Source organism: Gobio gobio (assembly GCF_949357685.1).
Source record: "Gobio gobio genome assembly, chromosome: 10".
In the NCBI taxonomy this organism is placed as follows: Eukaryota; Metazoa; Chordata; class Actinopteri; order Cypriniformes; family Gobionidae; genus Gobio; species Gobio gobio.
The window spans coordinates 57,855,172-57,867,466 of NC_137116.1; the positions used below are offsets into that span (position 1 = coordinate 57,855,172).

Below are 12,295 nucleotides of genomic sequence, written 5' to 3' on the forward strand. Positions count from 1 at the left end.
GTAGTGGGTAGGGCTGGGGAAACCGTCGGGGTGCGAGTGTGTTTGTTGGCTGTCCAGAGATGAGACAGATGGACTGAAACGGCCTGCTACAGAGACACAGGCTGGTGAACCACAGGAGAGACACACTAACAATACAGCACAAACACTACTATGGTGGTTTTTAGATGTTAAAAAATATTGGTATTTGTACAACCCAAATCAGAAAAAGTTGGGACAGTATGGAAAACGCAAATTAAAAAAAAGAAGTGATTTCTTGTATTTCAATGCAGACAATATGAACACTAAATATTTCATGTTTTGTCTGGTCAACTTCATGTCATTTGTAAATATGCATCCTTTCCTGTCATTCAGACCTGCAACACATTTCAAAAAAAGTTGGGACAGGAGCAATTTACCACTTTGTAATGTTGCCATTCCTTTTCACAACACTTAAAAGACGTTTAGGGACTGAAGACACCAAGTGAAGAAGTGTTTCAGGTGTAATTTTGTCCCATTCTTCCTGCAAACAAGTCTTAAGGTGGGCAACAGTTCGGGGTCTTCGTTGTCCACATTCTCTATTGGAGACAGGTCGGGACTGAGGCAGGCCAGTCAAGAACCCGAACCCTCTTCCTCCACAGCCAGGACTGCAGAATGTGTGCAGAATGTGGTTTTGCATTGTCTTGTTGAAATATGCATGGACGTCCCTGGAAAAGATGTCTTCTTGAAAGGCAGCATAGTATGCTCCAAAATCTCTATGTACTTTTCAGCATTAATGGAGCCTTCACAGAAGTGCAAGTTACCTTTGCCAAGGGCACTGACACAACCCCATACCATGACAGACCCTGGCTTTTGGACTTGTTGCTGGTAACAGTCTGGATGATCCTTTTCTTCTTTGGTCCGGAGCACGCGGCGTCCATTCCTCCCAAAAAATACCTGAAATACTGCTTCATCTGACCACAGTACACGTTTCCACTGTGTGATGGTCCATCCCAGATGCCTCCGAGCCCAGAGAAGTCGACGGCGCTTCTGGACACTGTTAACATAGGGCTTCCTTTTGGCACAGTACAGTTTTAACTGGCATTTGTGGATGTAACTATGTATTGTGGTGCTTGACAAAGGTTTGCCAAAGTAGTCCTGAGCCCATGTGGTGATATGGCTTCTAGATGAATGACGATTCTTGATGCAGTGCCGCCTGAGGGATCGGAGATCACGGTTGTTCAGCTTAGGCTTGCGCCCTTGTCCTTTACGTACTGAAATTCCTCCAGATTCCTTGAATCTTTTAATTGTTATTAACATTGTTTTTAAACATTTCAATAATTTTCTCACGTATTTGTTGGCAAACTGGCGATCCTCGGCCCATCTTTGCTCCTAAAGGATTAGACCTTTCTTGGATGCTGCTTTTGTACCAAATCATAATTACAATCACCTGTTGACATCACCTGTTTCAAATCACATCATTATTTAACCATTTTACCTCATTACTAGCCCTAAATTGCTCCTGTCCCAACTTTTTTTGAGATGTGTTGCAGGTCTGAATGACAGGAAAGGATGCATATTTACAAATGACATGAAGTTGACCAGACAAAACATGAAATATTTTGTGTTCATATTGTCTGCAATGAAATACAAGTCAAAGTAAATTTAGAAATCACTTCTTTTTTTTTTTTTTTTTTTTTGCGTTTTCCATACTGTCCCAACTTTTTCTGATTTGGGGTGTACATAATACGGTAAGCAAACACTATAATGATGGGGAGACTGCAAAAAAAGTTGTCAAAAGTTCTTTGTCTCACTCAAATATTTGATGTAATCCTTTTTGTTATATTAAACAAACAAAGTTTTTATTACGGCTCAATGGGCAAATAAAACCACATTAGCAAACGCAAAAGTACTTAAGTCAGTTAAGTCAGGCCAGGTCGACATATGGTTTACATAATTAACTAAATATATTAGCCAAAACGATGTTTGATTATGTTACCTTTAACATTTTTGCTATTTCATAGATCATTATGTGATTAAATTAACCTAAAAACTGCTTAATAAAATATAAACTGATGAATAATTTAATGGCCGGTTCAATTGTGACACTTTATGTCACAAACGATAGGGTGGTAAAAATATTCTCCTGAGAACCAGATAAAAAAAAGTTTTGTAAATGTAGTATTTTTTCGTGTCATTACATTGTTTAGAGCATAAGAAAAAGTATATTTTATTCATATGTTATGCTATGTCCTCTGTAGAGGACAATTAAAAATAAAAAAAACACACATGAATAGGCAAAAACTATGTTTTTTTGGGGGGGGTTCAAATTCATGTTTTTTTTTTATACCAAACTTTGTATAAAGATGATTCTCAACTACACTGTAAAAATAAATCAGGTCTCCAATTGAACATTTTCTAGTGACCGATCACATCTAAATTTTTCAGTTGGCCAAATTTAATTTCTGTGAATTGATGCATTTTGCTTTATGCAATGTGTGTAAAATGGCCATAAGCGAGGTTTCCCATTCCCAGTATCTATACATTGTATTTAATTTGCATATTAATGTGTTCTTGGGGCAACTTATAATAAAAAAGACTAGGCAAGATTTTCATAATATCATCTAATATTTCATAGAAATGTTGAAATATAATTTATTTCCCTATTCACTTGTTGTGTCTCCTAAATGCCTGATAAACATGATTTAAGTCCTGGGGCCTGAACCATGATGGCAGTTGAACTAACTCAGGGTTACAGGATTAGTTTCGTGTTGACAAAACCAAACCAATATATTCAGGCTTCGTTTGTCCCATGATGCTGATCATCAACTTTCTCTGCCAACTCAGGTTTTGATCTTGAGTTTGTGGAGCATGAAAGTAGACATCAGCAGTAAACAGCCAATCACATGCCTTTCAACACAGAGAAAGTGTGACATCAGCAGTAAACAGCCAATCACATGCCTTTCAACACAGAGAAAGTGTGACTCATTTCTCGCCAGAGAGCCAACGTGATTCAAAACTCTTTTGCAGAAGTATCTTTCAAAATAATAAATAAATTTTACCCTGTCAAACATTTCATGAAGAAATTTAAAACTAATATTGATACTAGTTGTTCATTTTGTCAAGTCTACACAGAAACTGTTTATCATTTATTTTGGTCATGTTATTATACTAAACAACTTTGGAGAATTATTGAGGCTTTTATTAATGATAATATCCAGCAAGGCATATCCATAACTCTTAAAGACATTATTTTCGGTCACTATGGTTGTGACTCTACTAAAAGCAATGCTTACTTTGTTCTAAATTTAAAATATTTTCTTTGTAAATTTTATATCCACAAATGTAAATTCACCAACAACAAACCAATTTTTTGTGTCTTTTTGAAAGAATTTAAGATATATCTTAACACTATTTCATCCTCTGTAAACAAGAAAGCAAGTAAAACGATGTCAATTTGTAATGACTTTAATCTGTATAACCCAAGTGATGTATAATTATCTTACCCTCATGTTCTTATGTTCTTTTTTTCTTTTTTTTTCTATCTTTCCTTTTCTTCTTCTTCTTCCTTTACCTTAATCTTTAAATAATTTTTGTAGCCTTTATATTCTGATGACATTGAACATATTATTGATACATTTTGTATTTTGTGTATTGTATTACAAACTTGTGTATTATATATATAAAAAAAAAAAATTCCAAACTCTTTTGCTGAAGATTAAGAGATTGAGGTGAAGATTAAGTATGAAGAATTTTAATGCACTTACACAGAAGAAAATGCTTTTCCATGATAAATTAAGAAAATATATTGCATATATATATATATATATATATATATATATATATATATATATATATATATATATATATATATATATATATATATATATATATATATATATATATATATATATATATATATATATATATATACACATTTACATTTACATATATATATATATATATATATATATATATATATACACACATTTACATTTACATATATATATATATATATATATATACTACCAGTCAAGTTTTATTTTAAAAAAATATAAAAAATAAAATTAATTTTATAAAATATAAAAACAGAAATATTGTTAAATATTATAAAAATGTAAAATAACTGATTTCTATGTGAATATATTGTAAAATGTAATGTATTCCTGTGATCAAAGCTGAATTTATCATCATTCCTCCAGTCTTCAGTGTCACATGATCCTTCACTAATCATTCTCATATGAGGATCTGATGCGCAAGAAACATTTATGATTATTATCAGTGTTGAAAGCACATTTTATAGGATTCTTTGATGAATCGAATGTTCAAAAGAACAGTATTGATCTGAAATTGAAAGCTTTTGCAACATTGTACTACCATTCAAAAGTTTGGGTCGGTAAAAATTATTTTTTTGGGGGGGGGAGAACTTCAGCACAGGCGCATTAAACCAATCAAGTGACAGTAAAGACATTTATAATGTTACAAAAGCTTTATATTATAGATAAACTTTGTTCTTTTGAACTTTCTATTTATTTAATAATCCTGAAAAAAAACACACACAACTGTTTTCAACATTGATAATAATCATAAATGTTTCTTGAGCAGCAAATCCTCATATTAGAATGATTTCTGAAGGATCATAAAAACATTTTTAAAGCTTTATTTATTGTACAGTTTATCACATATTATCTGTATATTTATAAACTAAAATGTGTGTAATGGATTAAGGGTATATTAATGATATATAGGCTATATATCACTATATAATTATAAATCATATACAATTATTATATTAAGCAATCATCATTAATCATATAGTGACCACATAGTTTCTCTAGGAGCAGGAGAAACTGGGGCTTTATTGCATCAGAGGTGTGTCACTTTGCTCACAGCTGATTGGTTAAAATTCAGTTTGAGATCTCTTATCCAGAACATAACCTGTCCTGGAGCAGGTTAGCAGTGCAGCCGAGCCACTTTCATGATACCTAAAACCCAGGATTGCAATCTAAACTGAAACTGACCTGGCTGGCCAGCTAAACCGGCTTCATGGTACGGCCCCAGGAGTCTCTACAGTGGACATTTATGAAATCAATGCCCTCTTTTGTAACAGAAAGTCATATTTTGATTTGAAACCCCATAACATTTTCCTGAGATGTTGATTTAAGACAAACAATTCAAAAGTTAGTCAGATTTAAATTATAATATAACATATTTCCAGTGTTAAATTTGACCACTACATTAATGTGTCGGTTTTAAACAGTGGTGGAGGAAGTACTGAATCTCAAAGTACAAATACCCAGAGAAATATTTACTTTAGTAAAAGTAGAAGTACCACAATGACAACCCTACTTAAGAAAAAAGTACCTGATTTTAAATGTACTTTGTATTAAAAGTAAAAGTACTTGCATAACAGTTTATTCTCTTAATATCTATATTCTAATAATTCAACAAAAAACAAAACAAAAAAACATTATGGACTGTGGCATTTTAACTAAGTTAGTTTTGGGTTAATGTAATTGTGTTTACCATCTGTGGCCCAGTTTACATTCTGACTTAAACCCACCACGAGACATATCAAGTGTAAAAAGCGTGACAACTAGTCAATTTCAAGACTACCACAGATCTGATACCTCACTGGTGTCCACATCCTCTTCGTTTCTAATAAACAACACTCTGCTTGTCTTGCATATACAACTGCAGGTACAAGTTCATGCATTTAGAAACTACGGAGCCCTAAGGGGACATATATGGGAAGAAAAAATATAGCCTATCAGTGCTTTGGTTCCCCAGAAAAATTGAATTCGCTTTTAGTCTCAAAACTGCTGCTTGTTTTGCAACGTTTCAAGGGGAACTTATGAAACACACACACAACTCAACTGAGTTAAATCGAAACTGCACTTTGCTCTTGTGACATGCTCTATGACTCCAACATGGTTTGCTCATTTTTATATACAATGAACTACTGTGTAGACTGACCAATAGCCTATTGTTCATCTCTGGTACACTTTATAAGGGAATCATTAAGGAAATAACAGGATCACATGATGAGTAAAGCGAGAGGAAACAGTTAAACATTTCAGGAACTTGAGCTATTTCTAACTGCGATTCCAAAATGGAGAGACCGATCGCGAGGTAAGATTGATAGTGTCTTCGGAATCAATATTAGTTTCTGTTTCAAAAAGTGCGCAAACTGACTTCATTAAACTTATTCTTAAGTGGCTATGGAGCTAATTACGGCGCAGTTGGCCCAGTTTATGGATTTCCCGCAGTACCAGGTAAGAGTGTGTTGTGATTTTTAAGCATTCTCAGATTAAACGACTACACCCATATGTAATGTATACATCTAAGACTACGCCCCATAGACCTTACGCCATCTTATCTTTGGTTTCTGTGGGGGATAATCATACATCTCTTCGGTGGGCGGTACTGTGTTTTTGTAACCTTTCTGTTGATGAAACACGGCACAAAAAAAACACCTTTAAAAGAAATTCCAGCAGACAAAAACTCAGACAACATTAGTTGTGGGAAATTATAAGTGATTTAGGAGCTTTATACAGCATTTTACGACGGCCGCCATTGAAAACAAGGTAAGTAACGTAATTAAGTAATGTTATTCCTCAGCCTCGCGTTCATATCTGTCATGATGCGGCTCCTACTAACGTTACCTTTTAAAGAGTGCGTTACTATTACCATGGTAACCAGAGTTTCTGCTAAGCGCCACTGTGGTATTCAAAACAACGCTAAATGTTTACGTAAAGGTACATGTGCCATAAAAAACGTAATTTCAATGTATAGTATGTCATACTAGTATGCGGTATTCCTTACAAAACGCACGATGTAATGAAAACATCCGCGAAAATACCAAAGGTATCCTTAAAAACATTTTTACCATGGTACTCCGACAAATACTGGTACTCCAGTGTACTTCCCACTATCGTAAATGTAAAACACACACACACGGTAGTTACTTTTATTGGACTTTTTGTTAGTATATAGCTGTACAATTCCAAATACTATAGTCATCTCACATACCATACTAATATCTTTATTGAGACTTTATTGAAATAAATATTCAAAACAGCGTTAGTTATACCAAGTTACCACAGTTTTATTGTAGAAAGAACTCATTCAAATGGTGAAAACATTGTTAAACAAGTGTATAGCCTACTGCCCTTAAAAAAAAAAAAAATCCTGCAGGAAATCCAGGAATGCATTGTGCAACTCCCACAGAATTTCCGTGATCATTTTCCTGTGGGACTTTTGTAGGAATCCTACAAGAATCCTGCAGGGCTCCTTTACTGGAATTACACATGACTCTTACAGGACTCCCAAAGAATAGTCCAGCTGCTATCCCAAAATAGATAACCATATAAGAAAGAACCAAGCCATATCTGAAATCATATTTAATTATTTATTAAAAATGTTTTACAAAAAGGCTCAGAAAGAGCAAGATATAAGGGTCAATGACATGTATTTTTTGTGTCGGAATTCATTATTTTCCTAAAAAATATTTTAATAAACACATGTCATATCAAATTGATCTACAATATTTCCTGTATAAGAAACCCTTTTCATAAAAAAAAAAATTAATTGACTTTTTGAAGTCAGAAGGGGTGTTTGAAAGACCAAAAATGTCAGGTGGTCCGACCGTCCGAAAGCAGAAAACAAAACATTTTCTCAGTAAAATTCTTATAGTTCAAATAGTTTGGCATGATTTTACATTAAATTCCTTATAAATGAGGGGAGATAGTGTATCGGTCCTATTTCAAAACTATTATATTACTTAAAAAACTTTTGTCCGAAAAATGTACTTCTCCAAATGTCAGGGACACCGACATAAAAATGCCACTTTATGCAATGTTCCTTTAAGAAAACCATGTGACAGCTTATGACATCACACAGAAGACCCCTGTGATGGAGTAACAGTAGCCGCGTTTACATTACAGATTTGCGCAAAACTTTTGCGATATTTTCTAAAAGTCGACAAAAAAATATTGCGAAATGACAGCGTTTCCATTAACTGATGTTATGCGACTACAACATTTTTTTTTCCTCTCGTGATAAATCATTCCAAAAATCATGCTACGTATTTTGTATTGTTTATGTATATCCAAGCCACCGCACGCCATTATTATTAATGGAAAGAGACGTGCGTGTTATAGCACTGATGGCAAGGAAAGCACCTTATACTTGAGCGGCACATATGAGGTGTTATGATAAATTGTGGCATTTTATATTCTATTGTTTTTTATGAGTTTAATAAAGAACTCGTCTTCTGTCCAAACACACCATCATCTGTAAAGAATGATCGACGTTTACATACGCAGGTTATTGTGACGCATTGCCACATACAGAGACGAGCGAAATGTTTGAATTTGCATGGTGGAACTCAACGTTTTTTTTTACCACTTCGTTATTTTGGCTCTGAATTTCGTTTTTTGGAAATATAAACTGAGTTTAGAAATGCTTTTGAAATGAAAAACTTTGCGTTTAATAAACAAAATATATTTTTGAAATAAAGACAGCGTTTGGAGTGGAGTGCAAAATAATCTGTTCCCTGAGTCCACGGCCTTTGCTGTTATCGTGAGTGTACACAAATAAAAATTGACAGTTTATAGTTTATAATTATGTCTTGCACTTATCTGTATGGCTAAAAATGACGGAGTATTTTAAGTTTCCGCTGGAATAAGGAAAAAATTCATCAAAAGGCGACAACGACTTTGTCGGAAAGAGGGTTAAAGAAAACGTAGCCTATTTAGTTTCATATAGTTAGGCTATGTCTAAATATTGTAATCTTTTAATTTCATATGTTGATTATGAAAAGTGAGCAGCATGAGTAAAGCACATAATCAGATGCGCATATGTCTGGAGACTTGGATTTTGAGCACAATTGAATTGTGTTTTCTAGAAAGTCTTTCTTTAAAATTAATTTTGTTTTGTATAAATTGTATTGTAATTTTGATCAATGTTTAATCAACTATTTGGCTGTAGGCTATATTTAATAAATAAGAAGCAAACCAAGATCGTCGGGAATGGATTGACCTAGTCTTTGAGCAAGGCTGAAACTATAGCGTCTTTCTGTTTTAATACATTTCTTGAATATATGTCATAATTACAGTAGGCCTATAGATAGTTATGATATTTGTGGTTGCACCGGGGTCCGTCATTATAAAGTTACGCCACTTTCCTTATTAGGAGAAAATATATGTTGTTTTAACGACATAAGATCTCGTACATACTTGAGTGGGAAAAAAATGATATGTAGGCCCTGTGTGAGAGCAATGCGTGACCGTACCAGCTGACCTGTAAATGCGGAAAAACTGTTTCCATTGCAGTTTTGCGAAAATTTCCTTTTTCGAATTGCCTGAAAAACCACCTCATGCGAGAGTAAAAACTTTTTTGCGATATATGGGAGTTTTTGCGAAATTGACGCGTTTCCATTGGGCGTATTTTCAATTCGCAATTTCAATTTGCGCAATTTGAAGGGTAATGGAAACGTGGCTAATGTTAGTCACCCTCCCATAAATATCAGATAATTAGGCATTTTTGAGTAATGATGAGGTTGATTCAACTTATCATGTCAGGTGGTATGACCCCTGGAAAACTTTGAAAATGTGTTGATATTATAAAAATGTGTATTTGATTTAAAAAGTGTGTGTATAACATGGCACATGGTCAGACATTTGTATAGGTGTCCAAGTCAATGCCTGTTAGATTTTAATTGAGTTTGAAATGTCAGGTGGTGCGACCAGCAAATTTACATTTAAAAGTATGAGTTCCCACTGCAAGTGCAATGACGTAAGAATGTATGCAAATCATTTTTACAGTTAATAACAAAACATAAAAACTCCTTATGGAAAATTGGGTGTTTGAACACATAGAAAAGTGTCTGTTTATATGAATTGGACTAAAAGGGCAACACATAAAGAAATGGAAAGGGAATTTACCTTGTGATATGCATTTTAGACACTACAATGATTCATATGTATATTATTTTAAATGAATATATTGAATATATGAATATATTAATGCTGTCTGTAAAACCAATATGAATCAACACCATGCATTTTTTGGACATACACATGCATTTTAAAACATCGTAAAAACCTTATTTGTCATTGACCCATAAACAACAACAAAACAAACCATACAAAGGCAAATGTGTAGCATTTCATGTGTAGTATTTCAGAGTTTGGTATTTCTTTGACATACCCTAACATGGTTCTTCTAGTATCGTGATATAAGTGCTCTTCAATGCATATCAATACCATGGAATATGAATTTCAAAGTCAAAGTTTTTCCAGATTCACTAACTGATTCCTCCACTATGGTAAGGTACACTTGTCCCGACTAGTTTCTAGTTTCTCAGTTTACAATGCAATCATCCACCCACTCCTCCATTCAGCCTCATCCAATAGCAGCCGCGCTCCACGTAAACCATGCATTCCTGTACCATATGTACCCGAGCCTTGGACACCATAGGCATTAGCATGCACACTGCTCACCACGAGAAAAACTCTGGCTTCAGGAGTCTTAACGACAACTATAATCCGCTCTTCGAGATCTAAAAAGTAAGTCCCTAAGTATTGTTTGGTGCAGATAAATAGCTTCTTTGGCTAAGCAGCTGAAGACTATAAATAACTGGCTATTTATAGGTTTTTACAAAGATATTTCAGGCTACTGTTATTGAATATTTCAGAAAGTTGTGCAATAAAATTCCATGTTTAATGACATTTGTCACGGAATTGGATCAATGGTTAGTAAATGACTGTTTTAAACCAGCGAGCACCTTCCCTAACCGGTTTGTTTGATTGTCTTTCAGCCATGGCTGCCCCACCCATGCCAAACTACGGACCCTCCGCTCCTCCTCCAAACATGTTCGATACAGTCCCTGGATATGAAGGCACAGTGGCCGGCGGAGGAGGTAAGAAGCATGCATTCCTTTACGAAGGAAGTCTGGTAATTCGGTGGCCATATTTGCAACACCTCTGGGCAGCTATTTCTGGCATCCAAGACTATTTGAATGGGGGATTCAAGTTACCAGAAACAAAATCTGACATGAACTGTCTTATGCTCTTATGCTCAAATAGCAGACTGATCTCATGAAATGGCCGATGTATGACACGCCAATTCGCTATCAAGTAGAGATGCTCCGATCAGCATTTTTGGGGCCGATTACCAATCACCAAGATCATGATCTGCCGATTGCCGATCACAGAATGGCAGGGGAATGGCAAACTTTATCTATAATCTTGCAGAGTTTGCACCATTTGTAGAAATGAAACTCTAAATTAACTGAGTCAAGATCTTGAAGAACCACCAAGTGTTTATTTTAGAAAATGAGATAACTTAAGGCTGCTGTAGGCCATCTTTCCCAAATAAATGTATATAATAAATGTATACAATTATCTCACCTTAATATTTGATCATGCATTGCATTTTTGTTTTTAAAAACAATTTTTCAGGTACTAACATTAGTATTGAGGTAAGAAATACTAAAGACATTTAATAAGAAATCAAATGTAAATTAATATTGGTCTTCCCTGAATAAATTAAATTAGATTAATCCTTACACTTAAGGTTGCAAAAGTTAGTCATTCAAGAGCAGTGAGTGTCATAAAGGTTCATCAAACAACACAAGACAAAGAGAAACTCAGAGACAGCAGTAGTTTATTCGACAGCTGTCACTTTAAGAGCGAACACGGATACAGTTACAGTTGCACAAGCGTTCACTCGCGAGTCACGACGGGGTTTACGTGCATACTCGTCAAGACGCTCATTTAGTACATAAATGTGTGTGTATCTGACCATTTCAGCGCAATTTGTACTCGCAAGCTTTTTGTGAGATGGCCTGTGTGTGTGTGTGTGTGTGTGTGTGTGTGTCTCCAGACCGTGCGCGCGAGTGCGGTTTAAACACTGGCAAGACTTAAAAATAAATGCAAATGAGGCAAATCCTGGATTTTAGTGCAGATGCGATGCGCTGATGTGAATGTGATTCACGCGCGCTGTTTGTGAACTTGCGTCCCACAGAACGTTTTCAAATGACTGCGTAAGTTATTTAATATAGAAATATTAATTGTACCTCACCTTCAGCATTATAATTATTTTACCCGCGCTGGAAAGAGAATGAGACGGTGTCGCTGCATATCATGCCCTCGCTCTCACGGCAGGTGCGATCAATCATCCCAAAGCGATTATCGACCGATCGAGATCAGTTGCCGATCGATCGGAGCACCCCTAATATCAAGACGCATAATCGCTTTTTAGCATGTTTATCAACGCAAAAAAGTAATCTTTATCTTTAAATAATTAAAAAACGTCTTTCTATTACACGTCACGT

At 34.9% G+C, this 12,295-nt stretch overlaps 1 protein-coding gene across 3 annotated transcripts in view; it reads left to right on the forward strand.

The window, feature by feature from the left end:
* The first annotated feature begins 5,735 nt into the window (after positions 1-5,735).
* The window catches only part of ssuh2rs1 (ssu-2 homolog, related sequence 1), a 28,160-nt gene continuing 21,600 nt past the window's right edge, over positions 5,736-12,295 (forward strand). The window contains exons 1-3 of one of the 3 annotated variants that reach the window (XM_079827496.1): positions 5,736-6,087; positions 6,172-6,230; positions 10,778-10,879. In XM_079827496.1, coding sequence (XP_079683622.1) covers positions 6,068-6,087; positions 6,172-6,230; positions 10,778-10,879 — 181 coding nt within the window. In that variant the 5' untranslated portion in view covers positions 5,736-6,067. Of the gene's footprint in view, positions 6,088-6,171; positions 6,231-6,327; positions 6,543-10,360; positions 10,527-10,777; positions 10,880-12,295 lie in introns of those variants that run through there. The other 2 variants (XM_079827497.1, XM_079827498.1) reach the window with 2 other exon arrangements.